The sequence below is a fragment of the Maniola jurtina genome, chromosome Z, assembly GCF_905333055.1.
Source record: "Maniola jurtina chromosome Z, ilManJurt1.1, whole genome shotgun sequence".
Lineage (NCBI taxonomy): Eukaryota > Metazoa > Arthropoda > Insecta > Lepidoptera > Nymphalidae > Maniola > Maniola jurtina.
Genome location: NC_060058.1, coordinates 6,031,325 through 6,056,454, shown reverse-complemented (window position 1 = coordinate 6,056,454; position 25,130 = coordinate 6,031,325). Strand labels below are relative to the sequence as shown.

Sequence of the window (25,130 nt, the reverse complement as noted above, 5' to 3'; positions counted from 1 at the left end):
TCAAGGGTGAGTCGGACTCGCACTCTAAGGGTTTCGTAGCATCGTACAAGATATTTTAAGAATTTTACGTGGAAGACTATAAGTTAATAACAACAGCGCCATCTATATGTGATTTAGAAAACTGATTATGTTTATGAACACATATTCTTTTAGAGCCTAGAAAAGTAAATTAAAAGTAGTTTTGACTAAAATACCGCCCTGCCATAATTTTTAAATCGTAGTCCTTTAAATTAAACTTGAAAAATGCAAATAAATGTCTTTAAAATTATCTCCTCACTCAACTTTCACTGTAAAAATCTATGCGACAACTTAACTATCGCGTTAGCGTCGTGTTTACTCGATTTACTTCGCGAATTGTCAAAATTTGATACTCGCACTCGCATAGTTCTTGAATCCACCAATCACGTGCGCTCACGTTGTCACTTTCGCATGCGAGTCGGTTAACAATAGTCGGTCCCGAGGACGTAAAAAACTCGCACTCACAAATTATGTTTCCACTTCTTGTCACTAGATGGCGCTATTTTAATTCCATACAAAACGCAGTTAACTTTTACGCGATCGAATAGGTTAAAAAACTCCGACTAGGCACACAGCTCTGTTGTTGGTTTCATGTAGATGCTTCGTAACAAAATAAATAGTTGACATCCTCAAAGGAAAAATCCTGCAATAACATAGCTGTTTCCTGTTAAAATATAACGAACCCCGATTTTCAGTTCAGATTTTTAAGATATTTCGTGTATTTAGGGTATGTTTACCTGAGGGTGGAGCCCTGAAATAACATAATATTATAACAGAATTGTTCTCATAAAATACGGGGAGCATTACGAGTACACGAACATTTATAATGAAATATCGTATAGGTAGGTCTTGTATTGTATCTTTTCTTATATAATAGTTATGCGTAGGTCACCGTTTCAGGAGAAGACACAAATATCAATAATTGCTTAATGGCATTAGGTCAGAGGCTTGAGCAAATTGATCATGCTAGACAAAGGAAAGTAGGTATACTTACCAAGGCATAGATTTTTTTTGAAATGATATCTCAAATCCACAGAATATCTTATATTAAGGGCTCACGCCCGCGACTTCGTCCGCGGGAGATTTAGGTTTTTCAACATCCCGTAAGAACTCTTTGATTTTCCGAGATAGAAAGTAGCCTATTACTAGTAGTAGTGTTACTCCAGAGTATAATCTATCTCCACTCCAAATTTCAGCCAAATCCGTTCAGTAGTTTTTGCGTGAAAGAGTAACAAACATACACACATATACACATACATACACACAAACTTTCGCCTTTTTAATATTAGTGTGATAAGGCCATAGAGCCTTATAAAAGATATTCTGTGGTGTCCTTCACTAAAGAGACATATTATTCTCCTCGTTACAATCCCTCTATTGAAACAACTGTACGTAACATGAGGATCTGCCTCAAGCCTTCACCATTGCCTAGGGCGCTCGGTGAATTGGGCCAACGCGATAGGAACGTATGCTAACAATTTTAGTTATTTTGCTGCTTTTACAATAGCAAAATATAATACAGGATGTAGGTGAGGCACAAAAGGAATTTCTAATTTGGCTCTGCGGACGGTCTCATATTAACCTACAATATTTTTAATTTTCGTTATTTTCCCATTTTCCCTTTAGTAGGTATAATCGCATAAGCATTTCAAGTTTCTTATTCGTTGCCCCGTACCCCATCTATTTTTTTCTAGTTAATATAGTAGAAAAATTTGATTTGAAAAACAACTGTTAAGTAAATAATAAATTGTCCAAAATAAGGATCTTGTTTTCTACATAGCCCATACAAAATGTTGGTACCCACTGTTTTTGTTACAGTAGGCTTACCCGTGTCGCAGCATAAGGCCTATCTTAATCATACATACACACAAACTTTCGCCTTTTTAATATTAGTGTGATAAGGCCATAGAGCCTTATAAAAGATATTCTGTGGTGTCCTTCACTAAAGAGACATATTATTCTCCTCGTTACAATCCATCTATTGAAACAACTGTACGTAACATGAGGATCTGCCTCAAGCCTTCACCATTGCCTAGGGCGCTCGGTGAATTGGGCCAACGCGATAGGAACGTATGCTAACAATTTTAGTTATTTTGCTGCTTTTACAATACCAAAATATAATACAGGATGTAGGTGAGGCACAAAAGGAATTTCTAATTTGGCTCTGCGGACGGTCTCATATTAACCTACAATATTTTTACTTTTCGTTATTTTCCCATTTTCCCTTTAGTAGGTATAATCGCATAAGCATTTCAAGTTTCTTATTCGTTGCCCCGTACCCCATCTATTTTTTTCTAGTTAATATAGTAGAAAAATTTGATTTGAAAAACAACTGTTAAGTAAATAATAAATTGTCCAAAATAAGGATCTTGTTTTCTACATAGCCCATACAAAATGTTGGTACCCACTGTTTTTGTTACAGTAGGCTTACCCGTGTCGCAGCATAAGGCCTATCTTAATCATACATACACACATCAGGAGCGATGCTCGTCTAATCCACATCGCGACAAGTGATATATCACATGAACAAATTACGCGAAACGGGTGAAACCGGAGAAAAACAATTTGTTAGGGAGACAAATGAGCCGCAAGACCGCTGTCAAGGTGATTTTAATTGTTACATTGTAATTCACCAGCGTTAATATTTCGGAATTATTTCATGTATCTTTTTCAGTGAGGCTGATGTCCTTGGTGAAATTTTCGTACTTGCAAGCCTTGTACGCAGTATGCCTCAAGTCACGGGTGGATCTGCTAAATGATGATCAATATTAAAATCAATTGATGAAGAAAAATAATATTTTAACTACTATTACCATTATTTAATTTATCTATTTAAAGTCAAGGTAGGTGCCTAATACGTAGTTGAAATTCCTCAGACACGTACGAAGCTATTTGCTTCCTTGTTTGTAATCCAAACTGCTAGGATATGGAACGCCTTTCCGGTATCAGTTTTCCTTTCCACTTTTAATATGGGTGGGTACCTTCAAGTTAAGAGTGAATAGGCAACTTCTAAGCAAGCGCGCTCCATCTTAGGGTGCCTAATCACTTGCTAACAGGTCTGATTGCAGCCAAGCGCAAGGTCTGTAAATTAAAAAAAAATTTGGCCAAGACGTTATGTAAATGAACATTACAAAGGTAACAAGTTATTGTTAAATTCAATTAATTGATAAATAATAATAATTAAGTATTGAAATTCAATAACTGCCAGAAAATTTGTGTTCATTCGACATAAGCATCATTAAAGATCCTTGAGCATGTCTAAATTTAAAGTAAACATAACATTCAAAATCGGCTGTAACTTTTAACAATGTCGAAAATGGAGAATATTATAATTATGCTAACAAAATTGCGAAGTATCTCTCCCTGTTGCCAACGTGAATTGGTTGATTCCTCGTATTCTTACGATATTTAAATATTTTATTTTCACATCATAAAAAAAACATTGTATCTACTTAATACTTATATCATTTTTTATGCCTGGATAACTAAATACTTATTGCTTAAGTAAGGCAGGGTGTTATCTAGTTCACATCACAGAAAATACCAATTACCAGATAAATCAACCAAGAAACCGATAAAAAAACAAAAATATAAAGGCAAAAAGTTTATTGTATGAATCCGATTTTTTAACCAAATAAAATAAAATTAGAGGCACTTAGAAAAATAAGTAGAAAATAAATAAGTTTAAAATAAAACTATCCGGTTGGTACTTATCGATATAATTATGTGCCCAAATAAAATAATCGCGAGAAAATCTAGAGAAGAATTAAGTCCAATTTGCTGCGCTCCCGGCGAGGCAAGCTAAAACTTGCTACCTCATTACATTAATTGCTCGTCGCAAAGAGAATAACTATTAAAAATTCATTGTTTTTAGCCTTTACCGACTTCGCTTGGATAGGATTATTAATTTTTAATTCGGCTGAGACACCATGCCTAATACTCTAATTTAAAATTCTTAGGAAACTTATTATTTAAGAGGGGCTCGCTCCCTAAGGATCTTATGCGTACTAACAATACCTCATAAAACGATTATGCGCAGCTATTTGCTTTAGAAAGGTGCACGGCTGAGGCGTGTGTTTGAGCGCTATGAAAATCTGTCGGCATTGGAGCGCGAGCAACAGGAATAAGCGGTGTAGTATGAATTTATTTCAAGGCTCGGAGTAGAGGCTAGCCTTGCACGCCCAGCGGTACATAAATTTTCCGTTGGTACCGCATCGAAACCGCAGTAGCTACAACGATCGCCGCGTCTCGTACGTGCTACGATGCCAAATAAAATGTTTAAAGAAACTGTGGGTAAATACAATTTTTTTCAAATAAAGATGTTTTCGAGTTTGTCTCGTAATGTTGTTGGTGGTTCACCTTTAAATAAGAATGTAGAAATTCCTACAAGTAGCCTCTCAGTATATTTACATCAACATAATATTTGGTTTACAAAAAACATTCTTGGTTGTAAAAAAATAGCGATCATACACGACAGATATCTACCAAGAGTTCGAAATAAAATCGTGTCTACCCTACGCCCCAAGAAAGTCCGAAAGTCGTTTGTGGGAATGAGTGTAACCTTTATAAAATTGTCACATTATTACTGGCCAATCTCTTTTGTACCTCCAACATAATACTAGCCGCTGGCGAAGTGCATTGTGCTGTTTTCGAGCGACCAAAAGCCAAAACTCTAGGAAAGTATAATAAAAGAGGGTTACCTTTCAAGATAAAACTTTGCATTTAATTTTAGACGGGCCTATACGCAATCAATTAAAAATATTTTCATACAAAAAAGCAATTTATAAAATTGATTATATGATAAATATCATAAAAGCATGTATTCTGCATATTTAATTTTTGAAAAACGCAACTGCCGAGTTTCTTGCTGGTTTTTCACGGTTGGAAGAGAATTCCAAACTAATGGTTGAGTTAACTAGACCATTCAAAATTTATTTAATAATAATAGACTATTTTATTTTGGAGTATGGGAGAGAGCCTTCCTCCCTAAAAACGATTTGTCAGAAAAAAATTTAGTCACCTATTATACGATATTTAATATGGGAAACTTTATATAAACTCTGTGCATATTGCAGCGTTAATAAAGTAAAGTATAATGAGTTTATTTTCAAGCTAAACTTGTTTTGCATTGCAGATTAATCCGGGGCAGTTTGTTAACTAAGATTACAAAGCTTTGTTTTCTTTTGCTTAGAGAAGTGTAAGGAAATAAAACTAGACTTTTTCAAAAAAGAAATTATACTTACTAACTAGCTTATGCTCGCTACTTCATCCGCGCGGATTACACAAATTTTAAATTCCTATTTTACCCCCTTAGGGGTTGAATTTAAAAAAATCTTTCTGAGCGGATATCTACGTCATAATATATATCTGCGTGCCAATATCCGCCCGACCCGTCCAGTAGTTTGAGCTGTGCGTTGATAGGTGAGACAGTTAGTCAGCTTTACCGTTTATATATCTAAGATAATAATTTTGATATCAGTAATTGAAAGTTGTATCAGTCCAAAGTCTGACTGAGAAAAGTTTCGACCAACATCTCAAGAAACTATCGCTTGACTGGTTGATCAAGGGCAGGATAAGTACAGAAGGCTTCTTGAGACGGCACATGTGAAGAAGTTCCTCACTCTGGAATCGTCCTAACTCGCTGCTAAGTACTGGGATCCATTCAACCGTACTTTTACGAATGTTTCCGTTATTTTATTTTTGCAAACATTAAAAAAATGATTGTAATCCTACTTAATATTATAAGTAAACGAGAAAGTTAAATGTAAGATAGTTTGGCTTTGCCCCCTCCCCCCCCCCCTCTAATTATGCCAACCATAGTACACCGGTTAATACTTTTCTACCCTTGCGAGGCTTGGGCGACCGACTCTTCTAGTCTTTCATAAAGTATTTAAGGCTAGGTACGTAAAATGCGCACTCAGGAATGAACTCAGCTAAAACTAGATAACTCCAGCAGATAATAAACTTGTGTTTGCAATTAAACAGCGCAACAAAAGGAATAAGCGATTTGAGACGGAAACATACAACGTATTACTCTCCGACTCCAAACAAGAGTTTACGGATTTGGATTATTAACAGAATGTAGTGAACTAGGGGAACATTTCTCATGGGTTTGTGTTGAAACGTGTGAAATAAACATCTGTCGCTATTTTAAATAAGAAATTCAGATTTAAGTATTTAAGTAGGAATATAGACAGAGGCACCCATATACGAGTATATTATTTACTAGCTGATGCCCGCGACTTCGTCCGCGTGGATTTAGATTCCATCCCATCAGTCTTGGTGGTCAGGTCCCCTGCAGCAACAGGATTGAGGAGTTGGAATCCAATTTTTTTATGAAACAATGTCGCAAAGCTGTTCTTCTTTCGATTAAAAAAAAAATTACGCAAATCGGTTCAGAAATCTCGGAGATTTCGGTGTAAATAGGTAGAAAAACACAACTCCCTTTTTGAAAGTCGGTTAAAAAAGTAGCCTATGTTACGCCCTGGTCAATTCTCTACTTGTCTGTGAAAGTCCCGTCAAAATCGATTCAGCCGTTCCGAAGATTAGCCTTTTCAAACAGACAGACAGACAGACAGACAGACAGACAGACAGACAGACAAAAATTTTAAAAATGTGTGATTCAGTTAAGGTATCGTTCAAGTAACCCTATGAGCTTAATATGAGGCAGTTATTTCGAAATTACAGACAGACACTTCAATTTTATTTATTAGTATAGATTATAAGCTCCTTACTCTTTGTTTTTTGGAGACATACAATATAATATGCTGAACGATTAGTAACGATTAGTGGAAGTGTTGATGGTCACTAGGACAGAAGTGTTCTGGAGTGGAGATTAAATGGCTGCGTGAGAAAAATCCTGCCTGCTGGACTTGACGGTGGTGGGATGTGGATAGACAAGGAGTACTTATATGGACGACCATTATCACTCGGTCAGAAAGGCCTGTACTTATCTGAGAAGGCAAGGTACTGCGTAAAAATACTAGGAGGTAATGTGTGAGTTCTAAAATTCAAATACAAATAAAACTTTTAAACCTCTATTACATTTTCGAGTTAAATATTTTATAAACATTCATTAGTATAAACAGTGCTCAAACTTTCAACAGTCATCACGAATGTAATCTAGGGTACACGTAAATAATGATACACCCAGGGACTTTACAGCCGCGCTTGTGAACACAAAATGTGGTTCGTTACGTCAACTCGCTCGTTTCAGACATTAGGTAGAAATTAATGATGTAGCACGAAGCCTTGCCAGACTGACGTGTACATTAGTACATCTGGAATACACTCCAGGTAAGAAACGAGTAAGTTACCTAGTTTCTGCTATTTTACGTTCAATTGTGAAACTTCAGATTTCTAAGATATGATGCTGGGGTCTTCGAAGGGTAAACAAAATAAAAAATCAACATTAGGTACTTCATAAGTCAACCTGTGAATTTTTACCTATGTATAAGTCCAGCCTTTAAATTCGGCATTTCGAGAAGGTATTGGCTTGTGTTGCAAAAGTTTGGCAGTCGTTAAATCGGCCTGTTCGAACGGACTAAGCCAGAAAGATTTTAAATGTCATTAATATGCCATGGTATCAACTTCATGGAAATAGAAGCTATCAGCAGTTTGGTTTAGACTGCAGGACCTGTAAGAGCTTTTGAAGGCTCAACTACCTTTATCGGTTTTGGCAACTGGATCATTGCTTTCCTGGGGGTTGATTCTGTTAAGATTTGTACACATTTTATTGACAGTAGCCACTAATCACTTTGAACCTTGCCCACCTTATACAAAACTTTTGTTTGGAAATGACCTTTGGTAAATATCTTTTTCAGGTCTAAGGATCTATTATTCTGGTCCAGGAGTGGCGGTTTTGATTACAACAATTATATTAAATTTTCGTTTGCCTTGGCCACCTTGGACTCATGGAGTGTTAGTGCTTAAAAGTTCTTTCTAGACGTTTCACCACGGTTAATTGCCTCATAAGGTGACATCAGGAGGGTCCCTCATTTTTGATGATTTTAGACGATTTGAACAGCAGCTAAATTAGGCTAGCTTGCAGTTTTACTCAAACATTTTCATTCAAATAAAAAAAAAACTACTTAAATTAATAAAATAGTTTGCGTAATACACGTAGGAAGATAATACTAATCATTCAGTGGAAGGTATACAAGATACAATATAAGTAGTAAAATTGTTTAGTTTGGCGTTTAAGTGACGTGCAAGGTAAAGCTAATTTGAAAGAAAGAAAGAAAGAAAGAATGAAAATTAATTTATTCATCTTGTGTATGCATCAACAAGTATAGACAAACTTAGTTTAATTTCGTTCAATGCTGCGTGCAGTCACCGTGGCGTGTTTATTTCAGCCTTTAGTTTAGGCGAATTCAAGCCCATTCTCTACGCAAAACGCTCATCAAAGCGCATTAGCACACTAATAAAGCGTCCACAGAAAGCGTTTAATTGTCATGGAATGGTCGCCAAATACCGCATGTTCCTTTGTGCGCCACACTATAGGTGCTCGTATATTACCTCCAATGTTCGATGAACTGCCACTGTGCACACAGTGGGATTTCAATGGAATGCATTATTCAAATCAAAGTACATATATTTAATATGTAAATCTAAAGGAGTGCAATTTTTTAGGCTGGTAACATGATAAATATATTTATAATTTACTGTCACAATATTCACGAATAATATTAAATACTTAAATATAAAAAGTACAAAACAAAAATGTCACCCAAAACAAGGCAGTGAAATCAAATATATTTTAGATTGTAAAATTTAAGTGACTAGGCGCTGACGAGACCTATTAGTTCTGAAAATTCGAGGTGAAACCAACAGATATTTTTTCAAGTTGCAAGCATCAAACAAATGCAAATTAATTCCTCCTGAGGAAGCCGAAGTCTTACCCACTGGGCCATCATCGCTCTTTATAAACTATATACAATGCGGTGTTTGACAACTAGTCAAATCAGTAGGTAATTTTTATTAAACGTCAAAACACGCGCTTAGTATGCGAGCCCTATGAAATACTGGCATGTGACGTCACAATGATTTGATGTGCAATTTTAGTTTAATCGATAATTTAAAATGGTTATTACATTTAAAACTAACAAAGGATGTGGGTTTAACGTATTCTGGAAGACCCTCTATTTAATAATCACTGAGAAATAATTGTGCTCTAAGCACCATACTACGATGTGACGCTAACAACGTTATGGTATGATAATTTGCGCAACTGACGGATGTGCCCAATATCAGTCTATCTATAGAAATCTATGCCTAATCTATGTCTATCAGTCTGTTTATCAGAAGAATCTATGCCTAAAGCTACAGAAACTACCCACTGTACCCACTACACAACTATTTGCATGTAAAACAGCGGCAAAGATGTGCACTTCGCCCAACTTTACAGTGATTTATTATAAGACACATAACTTCCAGACAGAAGGTTGAAAGTTTTGAAGGGGATCCGTAACTACCCTCCCTAGGATTCTAATTGTTTTGTTTACGGTCTTCGTCCGCATTGTTTGACTTCAGGATGAGAATTAAACTCAACTGTAATTGTTTATGGTAACATCTATTACCCTTTATGAGTTTACGAATAAATTGAATATCCTGCAGGTCCACATAAACGTTATTAGATATATTATAATTTTGGTATCACATACTATTATAGTAGGGAAATATACTATACGCAGAAAATATTTTTGCATTTTATGTAATTAGAACTTGGGAACTGTCATGGTTTATATATTTTTTAATTCAATGACAAGTTAATCCTTGATCACGATAATGCGAGCTAATGATAATGGGAGAGGCATGCATTTTTATACCCGTAGACCCCATAGGTTTTTACCTAACACCATAATAATATTTTAAAATTAGATATATACCTACGTACCTACTTTTATGCGTACTTAGCTAGAACAGTCATATTATGTGCTTACGTGTCTCCCATTTCCGTACAAATTGACATTTGATTTGATGACCCCAAAAACAGAATGCGCAATATGCTAATGAAAATCGCATCGCAACATCCAAATCAAAATTGTAACAGATTCGAATTGAATCAGATGGAAACTGTCCTTTCTAGTACCTAAACATTGTGATGAATTGAAAATTTAAAGGTTACTTATTACAACTAAAATACTACTCCAAGTTTATATTTTTGGCTAATAAACATATTATTATAATGGGCACCTAAATAAATATTATAATACCAAAAAATATTGTACCAACTTGAAATATGACAAATTACATTTGAATATTATTTTATACCTAGATATTTGAAATAACAATACAATAAACATTGCGACTAAGAGTCCCAAAAACCGATTGGAAAAGTTACAAAATTCAGCAGAAAATATTTTAAATTTCATTATTGTATTGTTAAATAAAAATAACAGTGCACTCAATCAAGTCAACCATGTTAACAATCAGTTCTTTGAAGAGAAAATGCGATACTGCAGTCATATTTTTGCAAATATATGCAGATTCTATTTCGATTTTTTATTTGGATTTTAATTTTTTGTAATGAAGACTATTAAAAATATTCTTTTTTGATGGAAATGTAAATGAGACAACGCTGTAAGCATATTATAAGAAGAAAAAACAGGAAGTTTTCTCAGCATTTAACGAACACTTTGGGGGGCATACCATAATTATATCAAATAATTTAGGCCATATTTTTTTTATAGGCGACAGTGCTACCTCAACAGCAAGGCGCCCAAGTAAATTCATAGAATAGGCGCAAGACCTTGGTGTGTGAAAGTCCCTACAAGAGAACTATGTCCAGCTGTGGACATCTATCGCTTGACAATGATGATAATGATGATAAAACCATATTATGTTAGCTATTAACTGTCATAAAATTTCTCGAGTGGAGAAAAACACTTAACAGGGCTCTCTCCGTCACTTGCTCCATACAATTGTAGTTCCAATTTCATTTGAATATTAAGCAACCAAAGTCCATGAAATTTTGCAGACATATTCTAGAAACTAATATCTGTGTCTGTGGTGTTTTAGATTTTTCTAAAAATATGCAGTTTTAGAATTACAGGGGCTCAAAGATTTGTATGAAAATTTTTAAGACCGCGTAACTTTGAAACCGAATATTTTAACAGAAATCTGAAAAAACCACAGACATAGATATTAGTTTCTAAAATATGTCTGCAAAATTTCATGGACTTTGGTTGCTTAATATTCAAATGAAATTGGAACTACGATTGTATGAAACGAGTGACGGAGAGAGCCCTCTTAAGTAGTTGGTTTAATATGAGACAAATTCAAATACTTCGTAGTATAATAATTCAACCAGTATTTCAATAAAACGAGACGGGTGGAAGCGGGGCTGGTTTTTACCTTCCTCCTCCTTAATAGAATTTTAGGTTACAATTTAATATTACAGATACTGCGCGATTTATTACGTCTCTCATATTTCACTTTAATTAGTCAAAGCGATTTAGTTTTTGAACAAACCGTTTTATTTATGACTAGATGATACCTGCGACTTCATCCGCGTGGATATAAGTTTTGCAATTCTGCGGGAATTTGATTTTCTGGGATAAAAAGTAGCCTATTATAGCCTCATAAGTCATCATAAGTAATCTTCATTCCAAATTTGAAACAAATCCGTCCAGTAGTTTTGGCGTGAAAGAGTAACAAACACACATTCATACAACACACACACAAAGTTTTGCCTCTATAATATTCGTGTGGTATTTAAAGTATAGAAAATACAAGTAATTTGATTTTTCGTATCAATGTTAACTTGGAGAAGTAAGCTCTGGCAAGTCCCATGTTGGCAAGTAGAAGGTTGTCGCAGCAAGTCAATTTCTATAAGTTAAAGCTTTGGCTATACGCTTACCTTACCTGAGAGCTTACCTGCACAAGCCAGTTTGCGCAGTTAAGTGTGTGCGTGTTGTCGGCAGACGGTATCCTACGCAGTTCCAAAAACCGCTAAAGATTGGACTGCGCAGTTCTCAGTCTTGCAGTTTTAACTGCGCAGGTGGAGCGTGTAACCGGAGCGTTAGCGTACAAGTACTTGCTGCAAGTATTTATACGGTACAATTTAGGTCTTGCTAGAGCTGAGAGCTGGCAATATTATTATTAGTGGATATTGGACATCGTAGAGATAAAATTAGTATTACGTTATACTTAGGAACCGAAGCGTCATCTTTTGTATCAGCGAATCATCTATTGTAAAACAAATTATGCAAATAAAGAATTTCTATTTCTATTTCCGCACTCAGAGAGAGCGTAGGAGAGCTTGGACAGTCCAATATCAATTCAAATGGATCAGTTTCTTATTGTTTGAATAATTCAAATTACTGAAGTGTGCTAACCTAGTACTAAAAATAATAATAATTAAACGTTTGAGTCTGCTTTAGGTTATTCCGCTTCATAAAATCTAGTTTTGGTTCAGTTAGCACTACAGTGCCGGCGCACTGTAACATTTGCTTATTTTATTGAGTAGCTTCTTTTCTGTTGTCTAAAACAAAGCATATACTTTTTTTTTGTGATAAGTTTTAGTGTAAATATATAGTTATTATATCGAAAAAGCATATACTTAGATATGGTTCAACCGATTCGGTGAGTAAAGAGAGGAATAGGATAGTCCGGTATATTGGAGGGAATTTCGAAAAATATTTGGCTCAACAGTTCCGAGTTATCCATGGTTCCGTTTGTAAGTTAATGGAGAAGTACCATGTCATGAAATTTTTTCCAATAATAAATTCAATTTGAAGAGTTTGAGCCGAGAGCTGATATAAGATAGTCTTAAAATATGTAAGCAAAACAAAACTAGGTACGCTCTATAGATCTAAGACTAAGCTATAATTCTATGATAGTTGTAACTTCTGCGTTTATTTGTTGTGTGTGTGCGCTGCATACGCCTAAACATAAGCTTATCAAAGCTTTGTTCATTTCAAAGCGATATAAGAATACAGTGTAATTTTTTTATTAAATCAGAAACAATTACACGTTCAACTTCGTGTGCCAGGGTGGAAATAAAAAATACATTTAGAGGTGTGTTAGAGTGAGGTCGAATACCTTGCTCTTGCGGGCATAATTTGTCACTGTCCCCGCCAATTTCCCCTTGTAACTAGTTTTTTCTTTGCCAAGCGTAAATTTAATTTCAGCTCTTTGTTGAACCGGTTTGAAGCGGTACTCGCTGTTTTCGGAGTGTACAGTTCGAATTCTTTTTGTTTGTTAGTACGCTGCAAAAGGGTTTCTTATGTCTATTGAATAATGTTATTAATATTTTTGTGTAGAATATGTGTACAACTTGAGTCTATACCTTATTGTAGTCTTACCTGTGCACAGTGCCTAGTTAAACCAACTGTGGTTTTTGTGGCGCTGAATGTAAGAAAAACCCTCTGTACATTTTTTCAGTTAATAAATATACATACATACATACATACATACCTAAGCGCTTGGCTACAATCAAGCCTGCTAGCAAGTATTGATACACTTAGAAGTGCTTGCCTAGAAGATGCCCATTTACTCTTAAATTGAAGGTACCTATATTAAAAGTGGAGGGAAAAACAGCTGATGCCGGCAGGGCATTATTTGTCCTAAAGGTTGGAATTAGAAACGAGACTATATGAAACTAAAGATAAAAGGTCGGTAAAACTTACAGAAGCCGGTTGCTTGTTCTACTACAAAACCTTAAAGTCGGCCAAGTGCGAATCGGACTCACACACGAATGGTTCAGCGTATCTACAAGTAATAACACTTTTTATTTTTTTTTCAATTTTCCTTTTGTATTTTTTTTATGATTTGTTGTTATAATGGCATTAGAAATACAAATTCTGTGAAAATTTTTACAGCCCGTGACAGACAGAGGGTCGAACGGACAGCAAAGGACACTGGCACTCTTCGTAATAATGTGGGTAAGGAACCCGAACGGAACTTAAAAAGCAATTAATTTAACTAATTACAACATGTTTTATATATTTTGGTACTAGCTGATGCCCGCGACTTCGTTCGCGTGGATTAGGTTTTTAAAAATCCCGTGGGAACTCTTTGATTTTCCGGGATAAAAGTAGCCTATCTACTAATCCAGGGTATAATCTATCTCCATTCTAAATTTCAGCCCAATCCGTCCAGTAGTTTTTGCGTGAAGGAGTAACAAACATACACACACACATACACACATACACAAAGTTTCGCCTTTATAATATTAGTGTGAAGTGTGATTAACCTTTGAATTGATTAAAGGTAAATGTATGTATTTTTTTAAACATTATATGCGCGACGATTTCCATTTTAATCGGTTTGATAGGATTCGGTAAAGGATGCCGGAGGGTGTAACGCAAGTGGCGTGAAATAAAGGCCCTGTTATTTCTCACGAACCTTCAGCCCTTGTGTTACAGATCTCATCATTGCTGCATGAGCGGTTTACTCATAAAATCACTTGAATATCCCTAGACGGTGAACCATATTTTTACACTCGAAATAAAATACGTGCGAGTTTTTTCAAATTACTGTACTATTTCAAAAAGATTGTAACTGTACTGTTTTAATAGTGATATTGATATATTTCTTAAATGATTTATTATTTTTTGCATTTGCCTGATTTGCATGATTTTTTTACTATTTTACTGGGTGAAAGTCGCTGAAATAGATATTTACAAGTGCGTTTGGAGAGCTGTCCCGATTCAAAGCGTCTCACAGAATGTTCCCTACTTACCTGGAATTTAAAATTATATTATGTTCTGACGCAACTACAGTGTGGCCTCACCATCTGAAGTGGTCTTCTTTTATAAATATCTTAAAATAATATCTGGAGAGTACAGAACCTGGCTTCGTCTAGTCTTACCTACATGGCATTATGCCAAAGCCACTGTAGAGCACTTTCGTATTATTTATTAATTTATTGCTTTTCTTTGTCTGAAATTTCCAGGCCACCTAGATGTGATTTATGTTATATACTTTTAAGTAAGTATAAGAAAATAGGAATTCGAGATTTTTAAGATTATCTTAAGGAATAAGAGATTATTTAAAGTTGGTAGCGTTTTCAAATTTTAGTCAACACTAGATGATGCCCTTGAATTCATCTGTATGGATTTAGGTTTTTAAAATCCTGTACCTCTTTGACGATTCTCCAGTTCAAGCTATCTCTGTACCAAATTTCATCTAAATCGGTTAAGTAAAAAAGCCGTAAAAAGAAAAAAATAGACAGGTGTAATTAGTTACTTTTGCATTTATATTAGAAATAGATTTTGGCTCTAATCATTACACTGAAAACTTCCTACTAAAGCACAATTAAGTAGTAGAAGCAAGTCATAGTCTGTTAATAGTGAAGTTAATAGGTCTGTCTTCTATCAGGGTAGACTATGGCCTAATCCCTTCTCATTTTGTAAAGTGGTGATAATAAAAAAAAAGAATACCCGGCTGAGTTTGTTGTGGGCTCTTCTCAGACTTGGGCGCGTTTGGAACCTTCGTAGCTTTAGTTTTAAGTTACGTGATTAATTATCACCACTATATCGTACAAATTTAAAAATTCCGACCATCAAAAGGAGTACAATTGTACCTACTTTGAATAAATGATTTTGACTTTGACTTTTGATTCTGAAAGGAGGCCCGTGCTCAGAAGTGAGCCGGCGATGGGTTGATCATTATGATAATGATGATGATGAAAGAGAATTTAATTGTATGTATGCCTCTCTTATTGAGAGTTACATTTTTGTTCCGTTTGCCATGGAGACCCTGGGGCCATGGAGTCTTAGTGCTCAAAAAATTTAACGAGACATTTCACCGCGTTTAATAGCCTCATCGGGTGACAGAAGGACTAGCTCATTTTTTGCGCAACGGATCAGCCTGGCTGTCCAGCGTGGAATTGCAGCCAATATTCTTGGCACCATTCCACGCGGGCATGATTTGTATAGTAATAAGATAAGGCTAGGTTTAAGTTTTATTGTATATTTTTAGTACATATTATTTAATTGTTTATGTACATATTTAATTAAAATAATAAGTACACAAGTTTTGGTGACATACTCGTAATACACGATGTCATGTCGTGAGTAATAATGATTAAGCATTTCATGTTTATTTTATAGGGATTAAACCAATAATTTAAAACGAAGCCTTTTCGCATTTGCGCTCGGTGTGGCATTCAAGAGCCATTATCAACGTGCCTGTCACGTACAGTGGTTGATTTGAGTGCTCATAAAAATATTATTTTCAATTTAAACACCGTAATAATATTATTAAATTCTATTATATTTTCCTCATACTGTAACAATTTTATTTTACACGCTCTATTTCGTTGAACAGAAATTATTGTGATTTTACGATCATCATCATCCCATCACCACGTCGCGTCGATTCACTATTGAAAACGGGTCTCCTCTCAAAATAAGTAGGATTTAGGATATAGTTGTGTCGCTGGCCTAATGTGGAGTGAAAGCCTCACACCTTTGAGAACATTGTGGAGAACTCTTAGGCAAGCAGGTTTTCTCATGATGTTTTCCTTCACCGTTAAAGCAAGTGATAACATACGTAACTCCAAATAATCAGAGATACCTGCTTAAAATCGAATCCCCAACCCCCCAAATAGAATGTGGACATCTTAACCACTAGGCTATCACGGATTTTGCAATAGAAAGATAATATTGTGTATAAGTACCTACTTGAACTTCGAAAGAACATAAAAAAGTTCCAACGAACACTCAATTTTTGCATTGGACTGGTGAAATGGATATTACAAGGTTAGACTTCGCATGTATCGGGATCGGTTTTGCTTCACGTAACTCGGAAAACTTGAGAAAATTGGAAATTGGTACGTTCCCTAACGATTTTGAATGCGGTTATTCTGGCACAATGGCAAAGTATTGTGTAGGTACTTTTTCCACTGAAAGTATGGTACTATTATTGAATTTTCTTCCAATATTGAATGTTGTGGCATAACATTTTGGCAAGACGAAATTTTATGCGTTATTTGTCAGCTGTGGCATGGCTGTGGCATACAATTTTCAAAAGTCATTCAAGTCAAGCGCGAGTCGGACTCGCATACAGAAGGGTCTGTAACATCAAACAACATAAAATTATACCTCATTGTATCTACTTTTTAATTATTTTTTAATTTACCTATCGACGGCAATTTTAAAATTTTATTTTTTACTGTTTTAGCGGCAATAGAAATACATATTATTCTGTGGATAACTCTATCTATTACGGTTCATGAGATTACAGCCCACTGACAGACATACGGACAGCGAAGGCTTATAATATAAACTTGCTATAAGCAATAATATATAAGCTCTCTTGGGGTACGAAAACCTAAAAATCGTCTTGTATCATCGAAATATTTTTCTAAAAGGTATTGGGTAACTTTTTTTTCAGGTAACTTTTTTTCCAGTGTATTTTTTATTAATACAAATGTACTTTCCAGTTTTGTGATTAAATAAATATAAGCATACGTTCTAACATTTTCCGCTCAGTTTGTACTCTGTAGACCTAATGCATCATAAAATAACTGATTGGTAATATTCATCACTAGATAAAGTATTTAAAAGCTCTGTAAAAGATGACCAATTTTTGGTAGGGATAGGGAAAGAAAGTAGTGCTGAACAACACTGAAAATCTATGGGGGCTTAGAGAATTTGATTTTATCCAGTTACAGAATATTTTTTCCTATTTTTGTTGAGACCTGGAATAAAAATAAAACCCATAATTGACAGAATACAAAGCTTTGGAAGAAATGGAATTTAATAATTTACTTTCCCATTCTATTTGATTGTTTTTATCCTCGTACACGGCAAGAGAATTAAGTAAATACTTTCAAATCTTTCGAGACTAAAGCAATACGAGTAATTTTGTCTCGAAGTTTATTAAAACATAATTCTATTTGGAAATACTGACAGAGATAAAAGTGAAAAGAAAAATGAAAAATCGCTTTTTACGTCGGCCCATCTATCTAATAAACCTAATATTGGTTCGATACGCGTTCAAGAGGCGTGAAATGACGACCCGCTCCCTACCTCCTTAGGGGAGATCTGCCACCATTCAGCGTTGACCTCAGCTATTTTATGGTTCTACAGTCTTACCAGGCATTAAAAGGGAAATTGTGAAACTGATTGAGCTCTTGTTAAAATGGTGTACGACAGTGCAACTTCCTTGCGGTTATGCACTGAAATGTTGTAAAACTATAACTTTCCTTGTAGCTTTTTGATAACAAGATTTTTAGGGTGGAAAAATGTTAACTGAAAAGTTTGACCTTTCACTAGATATGATTTCAATATGTTGATATTTTTGCCTTGTCTAATATAAATTCATTTTTTATAAGCTGTTCACTCGTCTGTAATCTTATTGGTAACGATATATTTAATGAAGGCGTTAATGGAAACTTATGCAACCTCTACAGGTGCGTTGTAGGAGCTATCAAAACTACAAATAATATTACTGTACTGAAGATTCCTTTATTTTCATTAACTTTCCAAAACGCTATCATTTGACTCAGTGCATACCTTCGTCGAACGGGGAGTTTCATTTTAAAATTACTTCCTTCCCTTTTTGGATGGCGCAATTTGGATGTTTACACGTATTGGCCCTTTCGTAGGAAACTTTGCGAATGGAGACAGTTTCTGGAGAAATTTAGCCTTAGCTATGTAGATTGACATTTTGTAAGCCTTGTCGACCTCCTTTTTAACCCCCGACCCAAGAAAAGGGGTGTTATAAGTTTGACGTGTGTATCTGTGTATCTGTGTGTCTGTGTATCTGTGTATATGTCTTTGGCACCGTAGCGCCTAAACTAATGAACCGATTTTAATTCAGTTTTTTTTTGTTTGAAAGGTGGCTTGATCGAGAGTGTTCTTAGCTATAATCCAAGAAAATCGGTTCAGCCGTATGAAAGTTATCAGCTCTTTTCTAGTTACAGTAACCTTCACTTGTCGGGGGTGTTATAAATTTTTATTTTACACTTGTTGCAATGGTTAATGCTGTGGTCTTATAAAATATAAATGGGAGGTCCTTGGCTCGATGCCTGGCAAAGGCAGTATGGACTTTTTTATTTTTTGTCTGGTCTGGTCTGATAGGAGCTTCAACCGTGGCTAGTGACTAGCCTGCTGATAAGGAAGTGCTGTCAAGTATTCAATAGCAGCTATCTAGAAACCTAGGTTTTCAGGTTAGTTTAAGATGGAAACCTTGGACTGATCCACTCGCACTAGGTGACATTGCAGTCAAAAGCTAAGGTGTCATGAAATAAATATGTCATAAATAATAAAAGTTTTGGGCCTACTTTGTTAGAAAAATCAGTTACATTAACAAAGAAACTTATACTTGTACATAAGTATGTACATTGTACAAGTATGAGTTTCTTTCTCTCTACTTCTCTCTACTTCTACTCTCTACTTCCCTACTTTGTAAATCTTCAGGCCGGATGCCTTCAAGTGAGAGGATTATAATCATTAGTGCTTCCTTTCTAGTTCTAGTTCTTTTCTAGTGCTAGTTAATTCTTTTTAAGAGGCCCAAATACGAGATAGAAAACTATTAAATATTAAATTAACTGGGAACACTGTGGGTAATCATTAAATCAGAATGATTGCAGGATGAGAAAAAACCGATCGATCCGAGATAGTCTCGCACGGCGAGAGATGAAAAAGGATAATTATTTTTTATTTTATCGGAGAGAAACGATAAATTCCGTTTATATTTTTTCAGTGAACTTTATCAAAAGGGTATGACGATCGTAGTGTCGAAGCGCTAGATATTTTTGATATAAATTTCGCTTTGATACTGTCAAAATTCATGGATGTTAGCCATGGTTGAACTGTACGTGGGTGCGAAACGCTACGTACGCGACGGTACAATGTACACAGTACAGAAATCTCTTTTACTGCGTTTTTACGAAGTTACGCCTATGGTTGGCATTTTTATAACTGAATATAATTTTTATAGTTACAGCGCAAAATATTTGCCAAGCTAAATGCCATGGTTTAAAGCCCTTTAGAGCATTTCTGATGATAAATAAAATGTTGCTAAGCTTATTTAAAAGAAATATTCTATTAGATAAGGGGTGGCGACTGTATCGCGCCATTATGCACCCTAAAAAGAGGATTGACTACTTACTGTGGTCGTAAGTTCTGGGATCGAGCGTGGTAGTTGTAACAGGTGTGGTGAGGTCCTCTTCATCGTCATACATCTCTGTGGTAGTTGTGGTCGTCGTGGTGGTTGTGCGGCGACGGTTGCGCTGTCGCCGCTCTGGCTTCTTCGGCGAAGGGCCCGTGGTTCGCACGGGCGCTTTGGTGCGCTTCGATGGCTGAGTGATTGCTGAGGAGTCGCTGCCCGTGCCTGGATCGGCAAGGGCTAGCGCCACCAGTGAAACGGCTGCCAGCCGGATCACCAGTGGCGCTAATGGCCACATCCTTCCTGAAACAATGATTCATAACTTTAATCGCTATTGACCTTTACTTCTTGGACCTTCTTTTTATAAATGGGAGGTTTCGAGTTAGATTTCAAAGTCAATTATGTAATTTATAATATCGCTTGGGAGACTTCGACTTTGGCAAGTTGTACAACACTACTAGAAACAAACTACAAAATGTTTTTTTGGCATTTGTGGCTAGGAATGTTTACTAGTGCAAAATGGAACATACGATTTTAAAATAAGTTTTAATGCTGAAATACATGAAAATTGAAATATTAATGTTGTTTCATGAGTGATCATCATCATCATTGAAGGAGCGTTCATGTAGAATAAGTGTGGTTAAACAAGGAAGCGATCACTCAAGCGATAGTAGGCCACTCGAGCAGCTTTAACATACTTTTATTAACGCTTTTTGATAAAAACTATATTGAAATAAAAGTTAACACAAAGTGGCCTCCAAAATACGAAGTAAAAAATTTATTCAAACGAAAAATATTTTCTCTTTTCTTACATTCCCACACTTCCATGCATTTTATCTGTAAACAGTTTTTGTATACAGTGACAAGGCACTATAAGGTTCCTGAATGTAACACTAGGATAATAGAAAAGTGTCTCCGAGAAGGGGCGGAACAGCGATCAACCTTAGCACTTGTCGTTGCTTACTTGGATTTTACGCGTCGAGGCGAAGGTGTCCATTATTGTTTTTTGTTCTATAAAAAAACAACTTTATGCTAAAATGAAATGGAACGTGAAGCTGAACACAGTTTAGCCGCTGTGCTTTTTAAATTTTCAAAAGCTTTTTCTAAAGTTGATATGATTTGTTTCTATGTTCTCATTGTTGATTTTTTGGCTGACGGATGGCGAATAGATGATTATGTTAGTACTAAGCGTCCTGATAATGAGAGATTGAGAATGGCGTGAGATCATCGATGTATATGGATTAGCCTTTCCCATACAATTCCGTCCGCAAAAATACGCTTGAATCGTACGTCATCGTCATTGACAAAGTCAAGAGACTTTTGCAAAGTCATTGACAAAGTCAATAGACCTTTGCAAGTTCTATTGACTTTTTGAGCGCGTTTTTTCGGAGGGGTCTATCCATATACATCGATGCGTGAGATACACACTGGAATTTTTCGATGGCATATGACATCAAATTATACAGTCAGATTTAGACTTTTTGACTTAGTTTTCATGACGTAAAAATATGCCGCTGACATAACCTCACTACCCGTATTATAATATGTGAAAGCTTGTTCGTTTATTAGTTTGTCTGTCCTTCAATGACGCTGCAGTGGAGCAACGAATCAAAATGTATTTTCGCATCTGGCGGTAAATCAGAGTTGCCACAGGATTTTGAAAAGCCTAAATCCACGCGGATGAATTCGTCGGCATGTGCTAGTTGGGCATAAAAATGAAACATACAGAACTCATTTCAGTACTTCAGAGAATTTATTGCTAGGTGCCTAGTATGTTGAAGTGCAATACGTCGTTAGTATAACGTAAGCCCAGGCGAGCAATAATAACTTTAACAGTTATAAGCTCTCAGACTGCTCAGTTTGGTAGTTGGCGGTTAACGAACTTTGACAAGCTCGCTATATATTCCATACAATTTAAATGCCGACAATAAATTCCTTATTCGGAAGCATAAATTGTTACCATGCCTCACGCACTAGAGGAACTTTTAAGATGAGCTAGTACGGAAGTTTTGATTATCACATTACGATAGTCACAATTGTTGTAATTGGTTGAATTGATGGAGTTCTTGTTGCACTAGCCTGATTGAACTTTTTCTTAATTTGTAGACTAGTGCTTGGCTGCAATCAGACCTAAGTACTGACTAGTGATGATGCAGTCTAAGATGAAGCGTGGTTGCCTAGAAGATGTCTATTCACTCTTGACTTGACAATACCCACACTAAAAAAGAAAACTGATGCTGGAAGGGCATTCCATATTCTAATGGTTTGAATTAGAAACAACAAAGCGGTAAGTAAATCATTTCGTAAGTGTCCCTAGAATTTAAACTATGCTGCTGCAGGCCTTGACAATGTCTTACAGCTGTTATATACAATAACTTATGACATATGATAAACAGACATAATACCCGGTTTACAAGGAATCAATAGCTTAACAGGGCTCTCTCCGTCACTTGCTCCATACAATCGTATTTCCAATTTCATTTGAATATTAGGCAACCAAAGTACATGAAATTTTGCAGACATATTTTAGAAACTAATATCTGTGTCTGTGGTGTTTTAGATTTAGATTTCGATTCGATTTAGATTAGTATTTATATGTAGTTTTGAAATTACAGGGGCTCAAAGATTTGTATATGAATTTTTAAGACCGCGTTACTTTGAAACCGAATATATTAACAGAAATCTGGAAAACCACAGACATAGATATTAGTTTCTAGAATATGTCTGCAAAATTTCATGGACTTTGGTTGCTTAATATTCAAATGAAATTGGAACTACGTTTGTATGAAGCGAGTGACGGAGAGACCCCTCTTAATTTGCTATAATCCGCTGAAAAAGGCAAATCTGTATGGTACAACATACAGCATGCGACATGCACCGCCCGCCTTTCCACTGCTAAGCATGCAGGAAAAGCCAGCCACCAACCAAGCCCCAAGTACCACCACACTAATCCACCAGAACACGCTCGACGCACGTTTCGCTCCTACACCGGAGCATGCTCAGGAGATGTAGACCTTACAATGCACAATTGCAAAATCTCTGATTTGTATAACGAGCTGTATATTAGGCAAATTAATTTGTAGCTTTTGGCGCACCAAATCAATTTGTGCCGCTGCATTATAAGGAAATTTCAGTTGACCATAATAGTTTGTGACAGTTATAGTCCCACAGTTCGCTCAATTTGCCAATCGATAGTTGACAAACTTTGACTATTGTTTCTATTGGAGATCCCTAAATACCGTAAATTTTGGGCACAGCGATTGAGAATTGAAATTATATCGAGAAGATAATGACAAATCCATACATATAATATTAGTATGGATTTGTCATTGATATAATTATAAACTTTATATTTTATTTGATAATAATTATAAACGTGACATCTGTCTATCTATCTGCAAGCTTCTTTTAAAAAAGTTGGCGAGGGATGACCCTGGATTAAATCCAATGAATAAATTTTATTAACGTCCTACTTGAATACTAGATAGTTACTAGATTAGATTTCTAAATTCTTGGATGCCTAACTCGTGCAAGAGCGTCTTGCGAGAATGTATTTAGTAATTATAGACATAGATATGCTAGTAACAAGCGTTAATTGATTAAATAAATTAATGGAGTGATTAAATTAATTAATCATTAATCTGCACAAAGTTAGTTATGTGAAACAAAATAAGTGTTCAGTGTTTTGTTTTGGGCACGAAACGTAATAAAAATGTTCATAATACATAGTAATATAGTGGTATCCATGGTAGTTTTGCATTTTATAATCAAATAAAATGCGAATGTGTGTCTTCTGTCTGTGTGCTAACTTTTCACGGTCCATCCGCTAACCAATTTAGATCAAAATGCAAGTTAAGAGGGCTCTCTCCGTCACTCGCTCCATACAAACGCAGTTCCAATTTCATTTGAATATTAAGCAACCAAAGTCCATGAAATTTTGCAGACATATTCTAGAAACTAATATCTATGTCTGTGGTTTTCCAGATTTCTCTTAAAATATTCGGTTTCAAAGTTACGCGGTCTTAAAAATTTACATACAAATCTTTGAGCCCCTGTAATTTTAAAACTACATATTTTTAGAAAAATCTAAAACACCACAGACACAGATATTAGTTTTTAGAATATGTCTGCAAAATTTCATGGACTTTGGTTGCTTAATATTCAAATGAAATTGGAACTACGATTGTATGAAGCGAGCAGAAGCGAGTGACGGAGAGAGCCCTGTTAACTTACATTCCTGGGATGGAAATAAGCTACTTTTTATCGCGGATAATCAGAGAATTCCCACAGGATTTTGTAAACCTAAATCCACATGACGAAGTCACGTGTATCATCTGGTATAATATATTTTACCTCCAAGTATTGATTAACAAAATTTGCGTAATGTTGTTATTCTTGAATCTTGATGGTTCAAAATGAATTGGTTTTATCACTGAATATTGTTTTACTGTTCAATATGAAGCTGTATCCGGGATAGTAATAATTTATACCAGTAATTGACACCTGCTTATAAAGTGTCAATTAGGGGATATTATATGCAGTTAATGGCACGAGCGCCAGCTATGAGTTAATGGAACATGGGACTCTACTTTGACACTTCTGTTATTTTGTATTCCGTTTCATGGATGGAGGAAGTAATAATTCTGTTCCGTTTTAATAGTAAAGCTGCCTTTCCACGAGAGATGGCAATGACAAATCCATACATATAATATTAGTATGGATTTGTCATTGATATAATTATAAACTTTATATTTTATTTGATAATAATTATAAACGTGACATCTGTCTATCTATCTGCAAGCTTCTTTTAAAAAAGTTGGCGAGGGATGACCCTGGATTAAATCCAATGAATAAATTTTATTAACGTCCTACTTGAATACTAGATAGTTACTAGATTAGATTTCTAAATTCTTGGATGCCTAACTCGTGCAAGAGCGTCTTGCGAGAATGTATTTAGTAATTATAGACATAGATATGCTAGTAACAAGCGTTAATTGATTAAATAAATTAATGGAGTGATTAAATTAATTAATCATTAATCTGCACAA

The 25,130-nt window shown here is 35.5% G+C and overlaps 1 protein-coding gene across 2 annotated transcripts in view; it reads right to left on the bottom strand.

Annotated features, from left to right (window-relative positions):
- The window catches only part of LOC123880641 (epithelial discoidin domain-containing receptor 1-like), a 216,736-nt gene that overhangs the window by 71,514 nt on the left and 120,092 nt on the right, over window positions 1–25,130 (bottom strand). For both annotated transcript variants that reach the window (XM_045928862.1, XM_045928863.1), the window contains exon 2: window positions 20,086–20,385. In XM_045928862.1, the coding sequence (XP_045784818.1) occupies window positions 20,086–20,380 (295 nt within the window). In that variant the 5' untranslated portion in view covers window positions 20,381–20,385. The remainder of the gene's footprint in view (window positions 1–20,085; window positions 20,386–25,130) is intronic.